The 23,979-nt window shown below is 37.5% G+C and overlaps 1 protein-coding gene across 1 annotated transcript in view; it reads right to left on the bottom strand.

Moving 5' to 3' along the window:
• LOC118574251 (amine oxidase [flavin-containing] A) overlaps positions 1-23,021 on the bottom strand; it is a 68,035-nt gene extending 45,014 nt beyond the window's left edge. The window contains exons 1-3 of the mRNA XM_036175059.1: positions 21,651-23,021; positions 7,148-7,242; positions 1,472-1,609 (exon numbers count right to left, since the gene is read on the bottom strand). Coding sequence (XP_036030952.1) covers positions 1,472-1,609; positions 7,148-7,242; positions 21,651-22,881 — 1,464 coding nt within the window. The 5' untranslated portion in view covers positions 22,882-23,021. The remainder of the gene's footprint in view (positions 1-1,471; positions 1,610-7,147; positions 7,243-21,650) is intronic.
• Positions 23,022-23,979: the final 958 nt, after the last annotated feature.

Raw genomic sequence — 23,979 nt, 5'->3', positions numbered from 1 at the left:
CCAACACTGACAAATGAAACCCCATGAAATTAAAAAGCTTCAGCTGGGTCTGCACAGATCCAGGCCAGATGGTGCAGTGCTGAGAGGAGGAAGTGGACACGAGTCCCCATCCCTAGCTAAGAAGCTATTGCTAATTGGCAAACTCTTGCAAAGGAAAAATTAGTTTGTTCCATTGGAATCTCACTGGGTCTATAAACCATACTTAAGGGAAGGCCCCCATGTCCAGCAGTGGTATTTGTAGATTTTTTTTTTTTGTCTCATGTTGCTTTGTTAGGGCATTTATCTTACTGGTCTTTTGCTTTACAGCTTCTGATTTTTATGTTTTGTGTGTATATTTCTTATGCTTTTTCTTTTCTTTTTTAAATTCTTGTTTGTTTATTTTATTTATTTGTTTGTTTTCTAACGAAAGAAATAAAGTGTGGAGTTGGATGGATGGGGAGGTGAGGAGATCTAGGAAGAAATGAGGGAAGAGAAACCATAATCAGAATATACTGAACATGAAAAAAAATATCATCAGTGAAAAGTAAAGCTTCTGCCTATCAGACGGAGAATTAATATGTGGAATTTATAAAAAAAATACAAAAATCTAAACAATAACAAATGAAAGAATTCAACTAATAAACTAATGACATGAACAGATAAGTTTTTAAAAGATGAAATACAATAACCATTAGAGATAAAAATTACATTGAGATTCTATCTCACTATAGCGAGAATGTCCATCACTAAAAAACAAGTAACAACAAATCATGAGAAGGATACGGGCAAAAAATAAACACTTATACACCACTCTAGTAAGAATGTAAACTACTGTAGTTACTATGGAAATCAGCATGGAGGTCTCTCAAAAAAACAATATTAGATCAACCACATGGCCTACATCTACCATCCCTGGGTATTTACCCAAAGGACTCCTTATCAAAATATCACAGAGATACTTACACATAAATATTTATTGCAGCATTATTCATAATAGCTAAATTATGGAACCAACCTAGGTGTCATAGGAATTAAGAAAATATGGTATATATAAATAATGAGATTTTTCAGCTATACAGAATAATGAAATTATGCCAGAAATTTTGTGCAACTGAAGACAATTATATCAAGCAATTAAGACAATCTCAGAAAGAGAAATATTGTTTGATCTTATTTGTAGTTCCTAGATTTTATACAGATACATAAAATTATGAAAGTAGAATCAAAACTATCTAGGGGAACAAAGGAGACTAATGGGAAGGGTAAGAAAGAAAGGTAGAAGAGTATGAGAAGGAACATGTTCAACATACAACATACACTTAAATGACAATACATTTATGTAATATGCATCACACCATGTAAATTAAAAATACACAATAAAAGAATTTAAAAATAAACTTTAAAAAGGAAGAAAAAATCATCATAAATAAACCAAACCTTTCTCAAATAAAATGTTCATGAATTGGTCATACAAATAAAAAGTCAGGCTTACCTTGACATATTGAACTAGACGCTCCTTGACATTCACTTTATAAGTCTCTATGCCTAGCTCTTTAGACAAGCGTAAGATTCTGTTCTGGGTTGGTCCTACATAGGCTCCACCAACATCTACCCATTTAACATGATCATTCTGCAGAAAGAGAAAAAATGATGATTTTACTTAAACTCTGTAATCAAGAAATCTTTTGTCATGAAAAATTCTGTTTATTTTGTTAACTTAATTGTGTCTTGCATGTCCTTTATAATGTACACTTGAAACTCAAAACCTTCTTCTCTTCCACTCAAAAACTGGGGAACACTGTCTGACAATTGAGTAGGCATGTCCATTTGTAGAGCTACTGGTGAGACTGATTCAGCAATACATCACATAAAAAACCACTATAGTTTATCCTGCTGATCTAGATCCTTTGCAAATCACTTAACTTATTACGTGTATTTTTCTCTTGGGTTATTGCTTTAGGAGCCACCCAGGAATTTATTAATCTAAATTTCCTGATTTCTGTCAGATGAAATCTTAAATCAGCCCACATTTGTGTGTTTCTGTTGATATTCTAAAACATTTCCAGGGGAAAATGCATCATGGCAAAAAAATATTTAAAAGTATAAAAATATCCATATAACTATTTAATTACTTACAAATTTTATTTTTCCCTCTTAAATGCAGCTCTCTACTTTTCCCAGCTTTTTTATTAATACATTTGATTTAATGAACAAGTTGAATGTTGGTGAGCTACAACTCCTTTATGCATTTTTAATGAGTTCTTTCAGGTTTACATCTATTCTATTGTTTGCATCAGTTATTGTGTGTGTACATAGCCTTTTATCCTTACTTGCCTGATTATATTTTATTGTGTAGTAATCACTATACTTGAATACCTTGCAGAAATAAGTGAACTTTTGGGAGTAATTTTTCCCAGAAAATATTTATGGGATACTAATAATATTAGATAACTATTTCTTTTTAGTATCTGCGATTTGAAGCCAGGAGGAAATAAACATGTAGCCTAGTCTTCTTGCAGTTCACCCTTAGTTCTAAGATGCAGCCCTACCTGAAGAGAAGGGTTGAAAAATCTCTCCTCATACACATATTTCCCTGGGCTGGACTAAAATGAACAATGGAGACAGTCAATTAGGGAGTCCTCTCAGGACACTGGAAAGTAAGAAGGTGAGCATTGGGAAGGCTTTGAGTAGTACTAAGATCTGACTTGGATTGAATGACTCACTTTCACTACTGTGATAAAATTGATCATAGGGAAATTAGAAAGCTAAAGCAGAAACCTGGCCTAAAGGTGATAGTGTCTCTCACCATAATGTGAGACAGTGACAATAGAAGGAAAAAAAGAATTCCAAACATACTTTGAAGACAAAGGCAAAACAACTTCTGGACAGAATGAAGGTTGGTCTAGAAGTACTAAACAAGACTCCAAGTATTTGCTGAGTTGCTGTGTAGAAGTCTTGCTTTTGCAGTTGCTGGCAAGGGAACCCAGGACATTTAGTATGGTAGAAAATTGTTCTACCACTGAGCAATTCATCAGCAGTTCTCCAAAGTGAATGTTTTATGTTCCTCAACAAGAAATTACTCTAGGCATGGGGTTGTACCTCAGTGATTCATTTCTTGCCCAGTACACAAACACACAAACACACACACACACACACACACAAACCAGTTTGGATGGTCAATTTTGAGATGTCTGTTCAACACTTATATCTACTAATTTCTAACTTCCCTGACATATTTCTAGTTAGCATTTTACTTATTTCAGTAAAGGAGTTACTCAGGGTTTCCATTATGCTTTAGTAGTAGTAGTGAAGGTCTATTTTGATTTCTTTAATCAAGGTATCATAATCTTCACATTTTCTTTCACTAACTGTTAATACTATCTCCTGAAGCTTCTTTAGTCTCCAATATCTTTTGAAGAATAAAACTGGAGTCAGTACACCAACAAATTTCTATTGCTTTAACACGGACAACAAAGAGACTCTTGGGAATTTCCAAACATTTCTTTAGAATACTGACACTCTCTTTAAAGCAAATAATCCTAAATGAAGCAGGAAAAAGAGTGAGGCATTCCACAAAATGTTTCTTTAAAACTTAGAAATACTCAAATGAGGTACCTTGGGTTCTGTAGGAAGACACTAGAAGTGTAATGTGGTACTCTATCATGCTGTGCTTGTTCTTTCTTTATTTAGAACATGTTATTCAGCCTAAGAGGCCACAAACATGGAAATCTATTAGGAAACAAATATGTTGACCTTGTGGTGGCCTTGCAGGCATTCCAACTTTATTAATTTGATTCTGTAGAATTATAGATGGTTTAATTAAGAAAAATGGTAAGTTCTGAACTTGCAGAAAATCCATCAGAAATCAAGTGGCAATATCAAATCTGAAATTTTGTTTTTTAAGAGCCCAATAGTTTATATGACTTCCTCCAAAACTATCCTGATTGATTATGTTGTTTGAATCAATTCTCAAAATATTTAATTTTGTTTTCTATTAAATATCATTCTGACCCTTCATAAGCTTCTTTTTCTCTCTTGCTAGGCATTTGAAATATAAATGCTAAGTGTTCATTTCTAAGTATTTCCAAGATTTCTTTCTCATATACCAAAGAGTACGGTGCTGAATAGACACTATTAATTCCTGTCTGCTGCTGACATATATAAATGGAGCAATATGGCCAAGTAGCTCAAGCCAATAACATAGATTGGGATAAGCATGTTGGAATTTCATTTCCTTTATATGACTTGCTCTTAACTGAAAATCTGCAGGATGACTGATGTTCCTATTTAATAAGCAAAAGGTTTAAAATATAAGAAAAGTAGGGCTAAGGGATACCAATAACTATCTCTAAAATGAAAGACCATTTTTCAGAAATGACAGAAGAATCACACCTATTAAGTGAATATAGGCAGAATATTCAAGTTGTCTTTTTCACTACCATACAATGCCTTCAATTTCAATTTGAAAATGGGCTGGTTGTGGGGGTACACACCTATGATTCTATCATTCCAAAGGCTGGGGCAGTAGGATCTCAAGTTGAATACCAGCCTGGTTACACAGCCAGACCCTAATCTCAAAAATTTAAAACGAAGAGCCAGATATGGTGGTTCATGCCTTCAATCCCAGAACTCAGGAGGTAAAGGCAGGTGAGTCTCTGTGAATTCATGACCAGCTTGATCTACATATGAGTTCCAGGATAGCCAGGGCTACATAGTGAGACCCTGTTTCAAAAACAAACAGAAAATTAAAATGAAAGTGCACAGGAGCTTCTTGAAAGACACTCAGCTGAGAAGACTTGCATGTGAAATGTTAGTAGTACTTATTCAAGGTAGACTCAGGTGGGTATAGTGAAGAGATTCCAGTCTCCTTACTACTTTTGTACATTTTTAATGTATACAAATGTTTTGCCTGCATGTATGCGTGTGCACCATAGGTGTGCCGAGTACCCACAGAAGTAAAAAAAGGACTTTAGACCCTGGAACTGGACTTATAAACGGCTGTGTACCACCACATGGGTGCTTGGAATCAAACCCAGGTCCTCTGCAAGAGCAACAAGTGCTCTTAAGCAAAACCAATGGCAGACTATATCTAATGAAACACTCAGAAATACTTAAAATAAATGTAATGCTGATTTACATTAATGTAAAGGAATCAAGCATGCTTTATACCACAGAGCAGCATATCTGCAAGCTTCCCTTGGAAGCTTATTAAAAAGCAAATGGAGATTCAGCAGCTCTGAGAATTTACTCTCAAGTTTCCAGATGATTCCAAGGCTGCAGGTCTATAGACCATACTGTTAAAGCTGAGCAAAATAGAAAGGGGTCTCATGGATCTAGTGAAGTAGATGCACATAATGGAAAGAATGCATGACATGGTGTGGCTGCAAGAGCTACTGCACCATCCTAGTTCAGCTATTATCATACAGCTATTGCAGTAGCCATTCCAAATCCCCTTTTTGTGCCTGTTTCTTCTCTGCTGCCTGGAAATGTTAAATACTTGCTTTCCCAGGCTCTGCCTAATGAGATAAATGTCTGCCTGGAGTTTACTGGTAAAGGAAAAGTTCTGTTTGTCTCAGTCAAGGATGGGGCTGCTCTTTCATTCTCTTTCCTCTTTTCTTTGTTTTAATTTTGTTTTTGAAACAAGACACCACTATGTAGCACAGGCTGGTCTTAAATTCATTACTGTCTTGCCTAGGCCTCTCAAGTGTAGTGCTTACTGCTGTGAATAACAAGGCCAGTGATTCTTGTTCCCTTGAGAGAAGACTTGTGAGAGAGCCACAGTACTCACTTTGTTACTGAAATGTAACAAGATAACATGCAAAAAATGATAGAACAAAGGGTAGGAAAAATCTGAAGCCTTAATGACAAAGCTGAACTCCTGTACTATCCTGGAATATCTATCTACTACTAAACTTCTGAGAAATAATTTAATGCTTTCACTGCCTAAACTACTGTTACTGTCATTGTATAGGCCATTTGGTTATTATCCTAACAAACACATCTACGTAAGCAGACATTCTCTCCTTCTGGTCTTTTTAAAAAAAAAAAAAGAAAAAATATGCTTTTTTATACTACCAGTACTCAGCCTTTACCACTCTATTTGTGTGCTCTAACAAAGGGATCATTAATGAATTTCTAACTGCCATAAGCAAAGGAGTCTTTTCTGCCTTCATCCTACATCATTTGGCACTGTTGAGCATTCCTTCCTCTTCCCTCCAGTGGCAGTCTGGCATAGCAGTGTTTTAGTCTGGCCCTCCTTCTTAGCTTCTATGGCTTTTCTTTAGCTCCTTCTCCCCTTGTCTCCTGTCTTATTACACGCCCCACAAACTTCCACCTTTGGTTTTGTTTCCTTATATATTCTCCATATGTACTTTCGTGAGCTCCCACAGATTCAATTACTTGTAAACACCATAACATTAAGCAATAGCCTGCAATATCCCAGACTGCTAATGTAGGTCCATGTATAAAAGGCAGTGAGTGATGTAACAAAAGCTGTGCTTCTTATATGTCGCCAGACCTGACCTGAGCAAAGAGGCCAAGAGCAAAAGATACACAAAGATATGTTATATTTACTTCTGCATAGTATAGACACTATATTTCTTTAAGCTGAATACTACTGAATAAACAAGGAACCTACATTGTGTGTGTGTGTGTGTGTGTGTGTGTGTGTGTGTGTGTGTGTGTGTGTGTATTGGGGATACAAAATTACTTTTAGTCCAGTCAAATTATTACCTCAATTTGACTTTCTAATCTAGAGATTATAACACTGTAATTAAGTTATTTGTTCACATTTTTTGTGTTTACTAAAATGCGAGTGATTGAAGTCGGAGGCCATCACGATCTAGTGAGCACTTGTTGAAAAGAAAGATCATGTTTGGCATAGTAGTACATGTCTATAATCCCAGAACTTGGCAGACTGAGGTACGAGAATGAATTTGAGGTCAGCCAGGACTATACAATAGGTTTAAGGCCAGCCTTAGATACCGAGAAAAACACTGTCTCAAAAATAAACAAACAAAGAAAAGGCCACTTACTTGATGAAATAGTTTAGACTTGGTGGGCAAACGCCTTAACTGTGTGATCTCATGAGATTACCTCAAGTGCTATGACTTCAAGTGGCCCCATTTATAGTTTTAAGTGACATGTTATAAGTACTGAAATCACTTACCCTCACAGTATATGTTCTTCCTCCAACTCTATCACGGGCTTCCAAAACCAAGACATTAATTTTATATTCAGATAAGAGTTTGGCAGCAGCCAACCCTAAAGGTAAAATAAAAGAGAAGAAAATGTTAACATCTAAATGCCAGACATCCCAGACTTGACCAGATTTACCCCAAAAAAATCAGTAAAAGACAGTACATCTAATCTGTTGATTTTGCTATTATTCTAAGAAATTTTGATCAATATTATTAGCAATCATAAAAGATCCCCAAATGACTATCTTGTATTTAATGCTAGCTATTAGAAAAAAAAATAGTAATCTTTTTGAAAGTGTATCTTGTTTCCTAAAGTAGTCAAATCACACTTAGGGAATCTTCTGAGCCCTCTTCCAGAAATTGACTGTATAAACAAGTATAAGACTCAGTGATTCAGTGGTAGAGCATTTATTTGCCAACCATGCCCCATACCTGGAGTTCCAGCTTTAGCACTAAAAAATGCTAATTAAATAAACAGAAGAACTTGTTTTTCTGTAAAACTGCCATGCCTCCAGCAGCACATATCTAGACTTTTTTCAACTTAAATTTTATCAGCACCTCCTATTATTTATATCAGTATTACATGGTTCCTAAATCTTGCTTCCCTCAGTAGATCCTAAGATTCTTAGAGATAGGAGCTATGCTTAACTTCATCCATTAGCTCAAAGCTAAGAACAGGTTCTCATCTATAAATAAAAGCTTTTATAAAAAAATACATTTCAAATCCAATATTGTAGCAGTGGAAAAGGCAGTGTTATAAATTACCATTTAATCACAGACACATGATATCAGTATGTATGATCATTTATGATAACCTTAATCTAATCACCTAGATTGGCAAGGGTTTCCCAGGTTCCTCCACTATAAAATTACACATTCACTCTCCTTTTTATACTGTACTCTTTGGAAGGAATGCTATGCATACTCTGCACTTGAACAACAGGAAGTTATGGTCTACCATTTTGAGGGTACTATATTTATATAAATTATTGAGAATTCTAGGGTTACATGAGACTCTGCCCTCCAAAAAAATACTTAATTAAAAAATAAATAAAAATTGTGTCTGTAGTGAAGATATTCAAACATTTTGTCATTATTCTATAAAAAACATGAAAAATTATTTACACACAATTTATATTATACTAGGTATTACAAGTAATCTAGAGATGACTTAAAGTATATAGGATGATTAGAGAGGTTCTGTGTAACTATATCATTTTATACAAAAAACTTGAGGATCCTCCTATTTGGGTACCCACAGGAACTCTGAAACCAAACCTCATTAGCTATTAAGGAATGACTGTTATGCAAAACATTTCTTCCATGATGCTGAACAAATTAATGTTAATGTTTCAGTTTTCATATTAATTGTGAAGACAATGACTAATAAGAAATTTTCATGACAAATGGAAGGTTAGAAAACATAGAAGTGTTCTTTTTTTTTTTAATGCCATCAGGTAAAGCACAGACAAATTTTGTAGTCTACAAAGGTCTTTTTTTTTGAGGTAGGGTCTTGCTATGCAGCTCAGGCTGGCCTTGAACTGTCAGCAATCCTGCTTCAATCTCCTGAGTATTGTGATTATAGGTATGCAGCAACATGCCCAGCTTCATAGAAGCTTTTCTAATATAACAACTATAGCTGTCAATTTGGAGGGAAAAACAAAAGATGATACCTACTACAAGATACAAGTCTCTGAGACTACACTGCTTAACTATTTATGCATTCTACACCCCCCCCCCCAATCACTACAAAATTCAATGATCACTTGTAGAAAAACAGATCTCAACTGGGCATGGTGGAACATACCTGTAATTCCTATACTCAGAAGGATCATTCAGGTGGATTGTAATGCTATGCATGTCAAAGAAAGAATGAAATAATGAGAAGAAGGGAAAGAAAAGAAAAAAAAGAGAGGGAAGGGTTAAAAATTATTATTTTTTTTTAAACAGGTAGTCAGGTGAAAAGGAATTATGAGAAAATAGCAAGGATCCTATTTTCGAAGTACACTGTGAAATGTCTAAAGGCTCTTTGTGTGTGCCATAAACAATGAGGCTAGTGTGGCCAGATAGCAATGAATGAGGAGCAAATCAGACAGGATCAAGAGGCCCAAGCAGGACTCAAATATAAGATTCTTTTTTCCTCAACCTCCAGACTGCAAGGATTACAAACCCATGCAACTATGCCAGCTCAATGAAAACTTGTTGCTTCCCGAGAATAGAACCTGCTATGTTGCAGGTATCCAAATACTTGCTGCAATCACTAGAAAAACTACATACTAAAAAAACAAAACCACATTCATGTGCCTGGGGGTAACAGAGTTTGGTTGGTTGGTTGGTTGCTTGGTTGGTTGGTTTGGTTTGGTTTGGTTTGGGGTTTTGTTGTTTTGTTTTGTTTCAGGTAAGGCCTTCCTATGTAGCCTTGGTTGACCTGGAATACACAGAAGTCTGCCAGCTTCTGTCTCTGCTAGGATTAAAGATGTTCAACACCATACCATTTAACAGGGTAGGTTTTACTGGTGTTTAGGGTTGAACATGTTATACATGTTAGCTAGGCCAGCAAAGGATCACTGAGCTTTCTCTAGCCCTCACATTACCTTTATCTCAAGTAACCAATAAAATTTAACAAGAATATACATACATATATGTATATGTGTATTTATATGCCCAAGGGAGTCAGAATATTCTAAGTATAAATAGTCAATGTTTCTGATTTTTAAACAAGTATTATGCTTGCTAACAGACAAGAACAAAGTGTATCAGTATGAACACAAGCTTGTTACTGTACATACAACCATTCCTGTTTGTCTATCTATCTGTCTAATCTATACCTATCTGGATTTTGTGCTGACTGTCAGATAAATCATTCTGTGTTTTTTAAAAAGCCAAATCTTGCAATCTTTTCAATTTCAATAAGTTAAAAACATAATGCAGTCTCAAGTGATAAATAGAATTAAGCTAACAATTAACTTCAATTTGCCCTTAATTCAACAGACTGGTTGTCTAGACAGTCTCAATTTATTTGATTATTGCGCAGCATTTATCTTCACTTTAGATAAATAAATCTCACCTAAGTTGGGGAATGTAATTATTTCTTAATTCATGATTTGTTTAAATCTTTCACTGAAATTACAAATATACTTCAAGTGTTCCACCCAGACATCCTCAAATTCTGGACACAGAGAAAGGCTAAATTTAAAGCCATGATTCCCCCAGAAGTTTTATGAACACTAATCCTCAGATAAGACACTCCAAGGAAGAGTGTAATGTTCATAAAAGTAGGGATACTTATACTTCTTCTCCTTTTGGAATAAATTTGCAGAGAACGCTGTTTATATTAAAGGCCCTGATCTGTCCTGCAGCAAAATAATTAATAATAATAAGACTCAATAAATTCAGCATTTCTCCATACTCTGTTATTCTTTTTTTAAAAGATTGTGCATCAAAATAGGAAGAACTGATTTAATCACTTTCAAGACTGTTCAAATAGTTACAGTAATAAGCTCCCATAGGCAAGGCTCTAGGTTAAATAACATTATAACATCTATAATATAAGTTAAGCATGGGAGCAAAGCTTTGATATGGTCATGGCTTATCCTCTAACACCTCACAAAATTATTCTATTATTAGAAGTAATATTTCCAACTTTTCATATTGATCATCACCCAGAATATGCATAGTTAATTCCTTACTATTTTGTGATGTGGTCCCTGACCAACAGAATTCCTATATAACTACTAACATGGATTCTTGAACTGAACACTCCAAGGACAATAAAAAGTATAATCAAACATCAGCTTCCACTAAAGTTTCTAGGCAACATTCTCAAAGCCAGAAAACAGAGAATGGAACCTTTACAAATTTTACTGAAAGGACATAGTGAACACTCCATTGACAAGTTTTGAATGAAAAGATGGATACATAAATGGATGAATGAATGAACAAATGAACAAATGTGGATACACAATAAAAAGGGTTTTAACGTAAGTCACAGCTCACAGTTAACTCATTTAATTTGAAAATGATCAATTTAAATGTCATCTTCATTATAGTTCATAACTTATTGAAAGTCCAGAAAACTTTTGTCAATTATTACTTTCTCTATAAAATAATTCACTTGCAATTTCCTGTAAGCAGAATTAGCTGTTCCTTCCCTGTGCCCCTGACCCTGTGAACCAATCTTAAGCACATGCTGAATAGCCCTCATCTTGTAATACTTAGTCTTTTAGATTTCAGATTATCTGCTTAGACTTTCTTTATTTGCGTGCACGCGCATGTACACACACACACACACAAAAATAAATATATATAGTCCAAATTGAGAGAGAGAGAGAGAGAGAGAGAGAGAGAATTGGAGGAGAGACCCAAGTCTAAACACTGAATTCACTTATTTTCATTACACAATAGGCTTAAAGTAGCTTTATGCAATACTTCCCATGTGCTTTCTGACTATAACCTGCCACATGATGTCAGATGCAGAATTTTCAACATGTAGCACCATGTGAGCACTCAAAAACTTTCAGAATTTTTATCTTCAAGTTAGGGATGCTCAGCAAGTACCAGCAGCACTTCAGATTCATAGATATAACTCCTGCTACATAGATGGGTCTTATGTCTTACACAAGTTACTGTATAGAGAAATGAGCTAACAAATAAACTAGAGAACACCCTCTGATCAAACTTGTTTCTTTCATGTGAGTCAGATTTTATCTAATGCCTTCAATGACCAATGATCTTTATATTCTATAATGAACACATAATAAACAATAAATGCATATTTATTATCAATAGTTTCACTTCAAAATGTATAATCTTTAAATATTAATCTTTCAAAATGACTAAAAGTAATCTTATTGGCTGAGGATATGACTCAGGTGGTGGAGTACTTATATAGGATGCATAAAGCCAAAGGTTTGAAACCCAGAACCATAAAAACTGACTTGGAACCTATAATTCCAGCACTTAGGATGTGGATACAAGAAAATTAGAAGTTCAAAGTCATCCTCAGCTACATAATGATTTTGAAGCCAGTTTGAGTACATGAGACACTGTCTCAAAAAAAAGAGAAAAAGAAGTGAACAGAAAAAAAGAAAATTTATATTCATTAGTTTTAGTATGAATGTTTTGATTATTTCATCATAGTCTACTTACTACTAACTTTCTTAAATTAGTAAACTTATCCTTGTTTGTTTGTTCACTTATTTGTTTGTACAAATTTTCATATAACTCCGGCTGGCTTTGAACTTGATATGTAGCCAAAGAAGACCTTTAACTCCTGATCCTCTTGCCTCTTCCTAAATGCTGAGATTAAGAGCATGCATCTTAACATGCAGTTGGATTTTCTTATAATTCGTATGTTTTAGCACTTCTGTGAGATCTCAGAATCAGTCCAAATTACACTGCAGGCATCACAACAATGAAAAGGTTTCAAGAACATATACACTATTAACCCAGTACAAAAGGAAAAAAGCCTATGTATAAAAATATGACCTTCTTTAAAGTGAAAAATTCAAATAGCTTTTACCAGATTTTCAAGGGGATATTTGTGTGGTTTCTTCTCCTTACACCCCCCCTCCCATCTTTCTCCCTCCCCTCCACCATGTGTTTGTGGTAGGGGCCTGCGATGCATTCACCCATGTGATCACCTGCAGAGGCCAGAAGTTGACTTTACTCTTCTTTTTCCATTTCACCAACTTATTTTTTGAAGCAGTGTCTGTAACTGAACCTGGAGCTTGTCTTTTGGTTAGACTATCTGGCCAGTAAGTCCCCAGGATCTGTCTGTTTCCATAGCTCTAGCCCAAACCAGCTCACCCACTATTCAACTTACAGACAAGACATGCACCACCAGAGCTGACTTCTGTGGTTTCCTAGGTTCGAAACTCAGGTCCTCAAGCTTATAGAGAAAGCATTTTCACCTATGAGCCATTTCCCTAGCATCTTCTTTTGGTTTATGAACCAGTCTCACTCTGTAGTTCAGACTGATCTGGAACTCACTATTTAGTCCAGGCTGACTTCCACTTGAGATAATTATCTTGCCTCAGCTTTCTAGGAGCTAGAATTAGAAATGTAAACTACCATACCCAGGTTTCAGGGGTATATTTTGTTCAAAACGTTAAGAGTACCTGATCACAGCTGTTTAATCTGTATACAGTATCACTAAATTCACTATTTTAAAAGTCTATAGGGTTGAGTGGGCTGGAGAGATGGCTCAGAGGTTAAGAGAACTTGTTGCTGTTACACAAGAACTGGGTTCATTTCCCGGCACCTACATGGTGATTCAAAACCATCCATAGCTCCATTTCCAAGGGAATCTCATGCTATCTTCTGGCCTCCTCAAGCATCAGGCATACACACAGTACACACACATAAATGCAGGCAAAACACTCTTACACATAAAATAAAATAAATATATCTAAAATGTACAAAAAGAAAGTATGTACGTGCTGGCTAGATGGTTCAGTTAGTAAAGGCAGTTGCTGTACAGGCCTGGTGATCTTTGCTCAATTCCCGAAACCACATAAAAGTAGAAGGAAAGAACAGTACATGTGTGCTGTATCACTTGCACGTCCACAATCACGTGCACGTGCACACGCACGCACGCACACACACACACACACACACACACACACACACACCATATAGGCAATAATAATAAACATTTAAAGGCAAATATGTTTGTCACATGAGAGTTCCCAAACCTAATAGGATACCTCACATTTTTCAATGTAACTGTCCATGAAGTAACAGCTGTATAATACAGTCACATGTGTAAATTACTGTCAGATAACAGCTACTAGGTTTTAGTGTATCAATCCTCCAAGTAAGTAACAACAGTTGATACAGATCCATGGATAAGCCTTCAAAGCAAACTAGTAAGATAGGGAATACAAAAGGACTGTCCTGAAAGTAAGTATTTTTAAAGATCAAAGGTCTAATTAGATCACTGAGAATTCTGGGATATTTGATAATTCATTGCATTTTTGAGCTTCCATTTTGGCCCTTTTGAAATCTTATGAGCAGTTACTAAGACCCTCAGACATGGTTAATATGTAATTAACTCTCAAAGTTAAGAGCCTTGTTTAACTTCTTATTGACACTCTTGTCCTGCTCAATCAAATACTGTTAATAGGTGGAGCTTTGTTTACTTTGGCCTACCAACTGGAAAAGGGCTTTTAACTCAGAGAAGCCATGGGGAAATGTGGATATATATCTCTGAAGAGATCTGGGTACTAATTTAAGCTACTACAGGGTGTCAGTATAAAAGATAAAGCAAACCAATTCCAGAATAAAGCATGGAAGAAAATAGTGCTAAGGAATGGTGCATAAGTAAATCCAAAGATGAAAACCTCAATGAAGCTAATTAATTACCAAGAAAAGAAAATACTGAAATGTATAGACAATATACCAGGTTACATGTAATTCAACATCTTTTTTTTTTCTTGAGATAGGATCTCATATATCCCATAATGGCTTCAAACATACTGTGTGCTGAATATGACCCTGAACTTCTGATCCTCCTGCTTCCACTTCCTGAGTAGAATTACAAGTATATAACACCATGTCAGGTTAATGCAGTGCTGGAGACCAACCCAGGCCTGATGCATGTTGGCAAGAACTCTATCAACTGAGCTATATCCCTTGCCCCCATCCTTTTTTTTCAGTACTGGGACTTGAATTCACAGCTTTGCCTATACCAGGGATGTGTGTACTCTACCACTGAGCTATACTCCCATTTAATCTTACCACTAAATAACAAAACCACAATTAAAAGACTTTAAATTTCTCTAATTCACAATGCTAGGTGACACTATAACAAGGATAGTGTTACCTAAAGGAAAACAAAAATTGCTGTTTATAATTATGCATTTGCCACAATAAAGAGGGAAATAGCCTAACACTCAACTTGTCTCAAATGTTCACAACATTTAGAAAATATTTGTAAGATTCTAATCATTCAATCTTTAAAAAAAGACCTTAGAATGAAATCCATGCATCTCAAACATGCATGTGCTTTCACTAAGCAAAACTTAAAAAGTATATACACTACTAAATCACAGGATTGAACACTTTTGCAAATTCCAGTATGTAAAAGAAAGCTACACTCTGTCCTCACTATTTCTGGCTAGTACTGAATCCAAATACTGCAAAGTTTTTCATGTTAAAAGATCTCCCCACCACAACTGCACAGATTATGGTGTACTTTTCATCAATAATGCATTACAAAATTACTTTTTTTCATACTTGCTCTCTGTGGTCCATATAATTATATTGTACTTAGATTTATTCTTAAAAATATTTATCACATTAGCTGAGAGTTGTATCCAAATTCAAATCAATTAGCACTTATTAAATGTTAAAACTGCCCATTCAATGTCAGATCCATCCACAAGTTCATTTGACCATTTAAAAAAAGAGTTTTAAATCAGAATGCAAATAAATTTAACTCTTGTATCATTGTTTAAAAACAACAAAATAGTTTCTACAACAGAATGAAAGTATACTGGTGTGCTTTTAATGAAAAAAAATCAAATTAAAGAAAAGAAGTATTCTGAAAGGCACATAATTCTCATGCTCACTAAACCTCAGAGTATACAATAACTAATCTATCAAAAACCAATACCCTCTTTTAAAATGGAAGCTTTTTTTTAATCACTGTAAAACCATACAATGTGTGCTACCATGTTTTGGGTTAAAATGTTTAAAATGATCCTCATAGAAATGATTCTTATAGATGATGAATTTCAGAAAAGTGGAAACTATAGTATGTAGAACTTAATGCATTAGACATTCTTCATGCAAAATGACCTTTCTGTCTTAGATCATGAGAAAATTCAATCCCTGCTAGTTTAATACAGCACTGGGTTCTGGGCAGCTAGTGCTCCCAATTGTAGAAGAGCTTGACTCACAGATAAAAATGTGTATATTGAGAGCTCTTTCTACATGAAACTTAGTATTTACTTGAAAACAAAAAAAAAAAATATTTTATTTACCAAGAACCATTCAGCACTATGACCAAGGTAATTTCATTAAATACATGCTAACCTTACACAGTTCAAAAGCACAAAACTCACAGGCAGACATGGCACACTGAATCCTCCAAGTAGCTCCCAGAATCATATTCCTAGAGGTATAAAGAGAAACTATTTCCCTCCCCTGGTATTTCTGTCATGAGTTTAAATTAAGTACTGCTTGGTGTCTGGCATATACCCTCATGACCCTAAATCAATGCTCCTCTGGTGTCTACTATTCGGATGTCTTTATTTAATTGTCTTATCCCTATCTATTATAATTAATCATACTTCCTTCTCAAGGTCTCAGTATTTTCTTCATATTCATAACATTAATATTTGACTCATTATAATTCATGTTGATTATTTGCCTACTAATAATTGTAAGAAGATAAGGGCACATTTCTGGCAGGGATGCTAGCTATCTTTATATCCCTCTATCCCTATGATTTACCTACTGCTCAGTATATAGTAGACGCTCTAAAATGTCTGAATAGATTCAGGAGCCAGGGCTCTTGAGTTGCTTAGAGGAACAGAGTACTCCCCCTTCCCTAACTGTATTCAGAGCTATAGTTAGATAATCACTAAGGAGATGCTGCCAGAATGATTACAATTGTAGGTGATTGAGCTAGATTGCCTAACCCAAAGCTCTGAGATTCCAAAAGCCCTATGAAGAATACATATTATCCTAAGAAGGTGGCCTTTTTCTGTTTCTTTTTCTTGAGACAGGGTTTCTCTGTGTAGCTTTGCGCCTTTCCTGGAACACGCTTTGTAGACCAGGCTGGCCTTGAACTCACAGAGATCTGTCTGCCTCTGCCTTCCAAGTGCTGGGATTAAAGGCATGCACCACCACCGCCCGGCCTTTTTCTGTTTCTTACTTCACTCTCTAAATTTCACTCAGAAATTCTTGGATTTTTTTTTTTTGGTCATTTATTCAATATGTGACAGTTACGGCTAAGAACTAGCATCTTAAGTCAAAGAGTGATATATTGTCCTTAGAAATAAAATTAAGAAGTAAGAATCAGAAAATAAATGTATCTTGTTAAACATAGATTAAAATCTCCTTAAGAAGGGAGAAAAATCAATGGGAGTCAGGGTGATCATCCAGATATTACAGGACAAATAGAATGAACTGTTAGGAGCACTTCTATATTAAGATGAAAACACGGAAGACATAAAGGGACAAAATAAACAGACAAGCACTATGACAAAAGGCACTAAATCTCACATTCATATTGAGGAAAAGTGGGTAATACTATTTGTCCAACAAAGTAAGGCCAGATGATTGACAGTGTAGATTAGGTCTTGAGACACTGGTAATATGAAACCACTAAAGACCTTGAGTAGAAAGGTGAAAAAAGTGGTTAAGGTAAATCAATTAAGCCTGGGAGAATACTGCATGCAGGGTGGATGTGAAGAGAGTTATTATTGTAAAGCAATGCCACTGAAAAGGTATTATAACTCAGGTAACCTTCAGAAGTCAAGAGTCTGCCCTGGAAATGGGGGCATGAACATGGTAACCGAGGAAGCAGAAAGAGTCAGTCCAGCTCAAAGGACCTGAGGATGTAACTCGGTGTAGAAGTATATGCTTGACATATGTGAAGCTTGACACATCAAAAAAAAATTAGTAAGGAGGTGTAAAAGATAAAAGAAAAGGACATGACTAGGAGATGTAGCTCATTTGGTAGTGTTCACCTAGTGTTCAATGAAGCCCTGGGTTCCACCACTAGTAATACATGAAAACAAAATTGAGTATGGTGGCACAAACCTTAATCCTAGCACTCAGGAAGTAGAGGCAAGAGGATCAAAAGACCAAGATCATGCTTGGCTACAAGGTGACTTCAAATTCAGTCTGGACTATGTAAGACCCTGTCTCAGAAATAAATAAAATAAAATATAGAAAAGGATATATTAAAAAATGATGGAGAAGATGATATCCAAGAAAAGAGTCAAGGAACCGAAGAACCTGAAGTATATTAAGTACAACATATCCATGGAAAGATAAACTGTGTCATATAAGTTTAGAGAAAGAAAAAAATTTGATTTAAAGACTTGAGGGCTTTCTATAAGGGAACACTGGAGTAATAGAATGAGAAAGAAGTCTCAAGGTGACTTCAAAAAAATGGAAAAGGTATGATTAATGGATGATAAAACTTCAGTATTCAATAGTATCACAGAAAACATGAAAGAGTTTCAAAAGGTTATAGATTATGGATTATAACCAGGGCTGTTTCCCCTCACAAGTACTAACACAGGATAAAAACATTAATTAGATGGGTGGACAGAAAATAGGGTATTATGGTTGTTATAAATGTTCTGTTCTATGTTTTCAATGACAAAATAGAAATATTATATTCTTTGTACAAAGATAAAGCTTTCTAAATGTGAATCAGTTCTCAGCAATGCCATATAGCATATGTCCTCTTCTGAGAGCTACATTATAATCATAACAGGGCAAATGCTAATTATTGACCATAGATTATAGTTGCATAAGTAGCATGATAAGAGTACTAAGTCCTAACAGGGAAGTTTTAAGGAATATTCTAAAGTATTTAAAGCTGCCACAGAGCTGCTCTTCTTTGAGAAACCCAGACCTACGTTTTGGAGTATATCTTAGCTTCCTTCCAGATTGTCACTGTCCCTTAACCCTTGTGCTTAAAATCTATGTTAATAACATTACTGTAAAAAATTCTTCCAACTCAGCTTCAATAAATAAAAAATTTGATTCAGGAGCTTGGAGGAGTGGCCTTACCTTTAATTTTAAGCACTTGGGAGATAGAAACAGGAGGATCAGGAGTTCATGGCAGCTTCAACTACAGACAAATGTGAAATGTGAGGCCAGCCTGGACTATATCAGACCTGTGTCCAAAAAAAGAAACAAAGGGACTATATCATGGGGTTCATACCATGGGATATAACCAAGCCTACATAAAGAAACGTGTTGTGAGTTCACAAGAATGCTCTCACCCATTTAGGAAACAGACTGTATCTAATACCTGAGTCAGATATCCATATCTATGTTAGTACTAAAACATTTTGGATGACAATACACAGAAAAGAATGTTTCTAGTCAGTTTGGCTCCTAAAATCTCTCAGATCTGACTGGTAGAAATGACACTAAGGGAAATTAAGCCCTTTTTTCCAGTGTTGCTGGTGAACTGAAAGTTGGTGTTTGGAATAAGAAAGCATACTGTGCAAAAAAAAAAATGTTCTCTATGTCCCCCAAAGAAATGAACTAATTAGTAATTACCAAGAATAGGTACAAATTGTTTGTGGGGCTTCATATAATTTGGATGCTTTCTTTAAGAAATAAGAAACCAATACACCAGGTATGGTAGCAATCAAGGGTAATCCCAGCATTTGAAGGGGAAAGCAGGGGAATTAGAAGCTCAAAGCCATTCTAGATACACAGGGATTTCAAGTCCAGCCTATGCTATATGAGTCCCTGTCTCAATCCAGCACCATCACAAAACAAAAGAAAGCAAAATTGTAACATGACTCAGTATGAAGCTGGCAATTTATTTAGAATGAGAGCATAAGGGACCTGAAGTCTTAAGGTTCATCAGCTATATGCTAAATCCACTTCTGTTGGTGACTAAATATTAGCAGTCAGGTGTGAAAAAGGAGAAAGAGCAAGCAATTTGACAAAAGAAAAACAAAAGACAAGGCTTGGGATACAGCTCACTTGACAAAGTGCTTGCCTACCATGCATAAAGCCTTCCCCAGCACTCCATAAAGCAGGCATGCTATCCCACATCTGACTTGGTATTTGGATGCTAGAAAATTAGAAATCCAAGTTCATCCTTGGCTACATATTAAATTGGATGCCATTCTGAGATACATGAGACATTGTCTCATAAAAATTTTAAAAAGTCAGGCTGGAGAGAGAGTTCAGCTGCTAACAGCTAGACTCACCACCAAATATCAAAAAAATTTTAAAAAGACAATGTTTTCTTTAAGGAACACTGGAGACAAATCAAGAACAAGACAAGAATAAAATCCCAGCAAAACAGAAAATTGTGGTATGGTGTTAATCAATTTATACTACATATTATCATATTTATGTTTTAGTGATCAATAACCACATTGCTTCTACAGTACTTGCTTAGAAGGACCAGGTTTTTGGAAACATCAATCCACTAACCTATAGGCACTCAACAAGTGTTTGTTGAAGGAACGAAAGAAGAAAAGAATGATAAATGCTCCTTTTTCTAACTCTTCATCAGGATCTGCTTCCTTCTGATGCATAGCACGAATGCATACTATTGCTGCAACAGTTCATACCAATCTGGTGATTAAGATTGCTTTCCCTGAAGAGGATGAGTCCAAAGCTGTCTACATCTAAAATATATAAGCATGTCTATAGTCTACTAAAAGGGGACATATATTAAATGGATAATTTGGAGCCACCCTATTTACTGCCTCTACTGTCTTTCTCCCTCTAAGTCAGATCTTGCAGGTGTATCTCTGAAATTATTAGCACCTGAGTGAAAGGGGACATTTCAGCTTGGGCTTCTACCTAGAGCCAAATCATAAACCCTATAATTTTCCAATGTAATAATTTAAGTGGCAATTTAATATACAAATATTGAAGAGGTCTCCAGGAAAATAGAGAAAAAGTTTATGTACCCCTTACTTGATGAGCCATCCAAGCCAGGGCCTCCAGACAAGGTGCAGGCAGTGTAGCTCTTAGTAAGGGGATACAAGCTACTCCCTGACCTTCCCTCGGGTCCTGCTTTATTAAGAGATTCCCTTTGGGAAATAAATACTCTACACTTTTATTCAAGTTCTGAAAAATCACCGGGAGTAGGTTGAATCTTACAGCTCCTTTAAAAAAAACAAAAACAAAATTACCTTTTCCTAAAAAATTCTGCCTCCTTATTTTTGACCTACTCAAATGTTCTAAGTGATGGTTCTTTGTAGAAGAGCATAACTGAACTAATCCTACTACTACTTCAACAGTACAGACATCCATTCGCTGATATTCTGTTCGGAAGAAAGGATGTGAAATCAGGGAGGCCAAGAAACCACCTCAAGAACTGCAAGTAAAGGTCTTAAATGGAAGAAAACAAGTCTGCAGCTTCCCAGGGAGGTGATTAGACCTCAGAAGAGTTACTGAAACTCTCAAACCACAGATTCTTGGTTGTGTAAAATAGCAGATGTGTTGCCCACCCATAAGACTGTTGAGGACAGAGGAAACTCATGTAATGTGCTAAATGTAATTGCATAGCAAAAGCTAATTAATCATTAGTATTTAGTATTAGGAGTCAAATTATTTTGCTTCCTCCACCACTGCATACCACCAGCAAAGAAACCAAACCCCGCTCCCATCTGGCATGATCAGGGCCCTGCCATAGAAACACTCTCACATGCAGGAGAAAGACCCTGCTAAACACAAGAACGTTTCAAGTCCCCTACCCCTGGTCAGCCAGGGCCCCTTAAGCTACTGTTAAAGATCCAAACTGACCTGAGATGCCGCCTCCAATCACGACTACGTCGAACATGTGGCCTGTGATATTAGGCTTCTCCAGATTCGTCATGGTTTGGGTGAGATTCCTCGGAGACTTGGGTTTAAAAGGGGGGACCGCCCAGGGTGGAACAGACCCTTGTACCTCCCCTTGCCTGGAGTCTGGGGGCGGAGCCGAACTTTCTACCCATACCCAGGGGGAGCCCGGCCCTGGGGGCGGAGCGGGCCCTTGTGCAAGGGGAGCGCTCAGGGGCGGAGCTGATCCTTGTTGAGATACCCTGGAAGAGCCCTGCACACCGGGCAGGGATGGCTCTTGTACAGGCACTGGAGGGGCATGGGAAGGAGGAGGTCCTTGCGTCAAACCTCGGGGGTTATGCCGTGGGGATGTTGGGCTATCGAGCACCCGAGGTCTTTGTACCGGGATCCCGGAATGGAAATAGGGTGCAGAAGGTGATGATGTGGATAACCAAGCAGATACGGACAGACTGTGCATGGGGGAGTCTTCTATCGGCACCCGTGGGGTATTTTCTTGAGGTTCAGGTAGTTCCAACGAAGACACGGACGTGTCACTGTTAGTAGGGTATTCTAGTGGCAATCCCCAGGGGTAGTTAGACATTGCGGGTAAAGTGGGCTCATCTACCGATCCTCGGGGAGTGCTGATCACTGAGACAGGAATAGACCCTAGTTCTGACTCTAGGGAAGTGCCAGGCCTAGAAGCCATAGAAGACACTTGCCCAGAAATCACCGAGGACCTTAGCCCCAAAGAATGGGATGAATCCGGGATGGATTCTATTACAGATAAATGCTGGGAGACAGAGCTAAGAATGGAGTAGTCCGAGGCAGGTATGGGGATCTGACCGCTCTGGCTGGGAGCGTTTAATTCCCAAGAAGAAAACTTTGAGATGGGGTCATTCCTCTGGCCAGAATCATCATCCAGCTGAGAGAGGTTGGTGGAAATAAAGGAACCAACCAGCTCATGGGTGGACCCGCTAATCGGAGGTGAAGAATGGGGTTGGGAGGCGGTCTGCCACTGAGAGTGGGAGGACTCATAAGAGCTGCTAGAGATGCTGTCTAGTTGGGACAACCCCACAGGGGTCTGGGAAGAGGCAATCCCGGTTTCGGGGGCCCATTCTACCTCACGCCCCCTTCTGCCACGGCCGCGACCTCGACCACGCAAGCCGCCGCCTGAGGGGAAGGCGGCCTCATTTCCGGAGGCCTTATTTTCGGACATAAATCTCACAAAGGCGGGACGCAGCGAATGGCTGCCTTGAACCCTCCCCTCAACCCTCCCCTGAACAGCGCTCGGCTTTCAGCAGCCAGCAGTTACCAGTCGCCACCAGGAGGCCCAACCCAAGCGACCGACCCACTTGGAGGCGGGGAGATGAAGCGTCGGCGCGGCCCGGCTCCGCCTTTCCCGCCAACGCGCGATACTTGTACGCGGTCCTCAGGGGCTGGACGATACCACCGGGAACGGGGGGGGGGCGTCTGGGAGCGAAGTCCGCGCGCGAGGAGCCGCCGCTTTTTAACCTGCCGCTTTCATGGTTTCTTTTGAGCTAAAGATTTCTGAGCCAGCGCGGGCTCAGAAAACATATACGTAAAGGAGAAAAGCCCGAAGGACGAAGTGACGGAACTCTGCCTAGCTCACTTTGGTCTAGTCCTCTGGTGACGTCACGGGGCGGGGCTTTCGGCGCAGCCGCGAACTTTCCTTGGACGGGGTGGGGGCGAGGGGAGGAGAGAAGGGCTGCCGGCAAACTGCCTGTCTAATGGAGCGGTTATTCGTTTTCTGTGGTGTGTTTTCAAGCGAACATACCTCACCAGAGTCTAAACAAATATGCGAGAAAAATAACGCAGCTACCACAAATTAAGTGGTACCGAAATTTAAAAACGAAAGCTAAAAGATGCCTAAGGTGCAAATTAAAAAAAAAAAAAAAAAAGAAAGAAAATGTGTGGGGCCGTGTAGAGCATAGCAGCATACACTTGTAATCTAAGCGTTCTGGGAGGGCTACTCTACAACGTGAGTTCCGAGCCCCTGGGGGTGGGGGTGGAGGGATGGCTAAGGAGTGAGGGGAGTTGTAGGGAGGCAGAAGAGAATTTAATACTATTCTTTAATACTATTCTTCCACAAACACATGTTTTTTTTATTATCCTTTTTTTTTTTTTTTGGAGCTGAGGATCGAACCCAGGGCCTTTTTATTATCTTTTTAATCATTTTTATTTTTATATGTCTGGGAAAGGTATGGCACAGTCCGGTGGTGTTCTCTGGAGAACTCTGCCCGGTCTATCTCCAGAGTCCAGGGTCCTAGAACCAAGAGAAGCCTCTCCTCTTGAT

This window comes from Onychomys torridus, chromosome X (genome assembly GCF_903995425.1).
Source record: "Onychomys torridus chromosome X, mOncTor1.1, whole genome shotgun sequence".
Taxonomy (NCBI): domain Eukaryota; kingdom Metazoa; phylum Chordata; class Mammalia; order Rodentia; family Cricetidae; genus Onychomys; species Onychomys torridus.
This window is presented reverse-complemented; position numbering and strand designations above follow the sequence as displayed.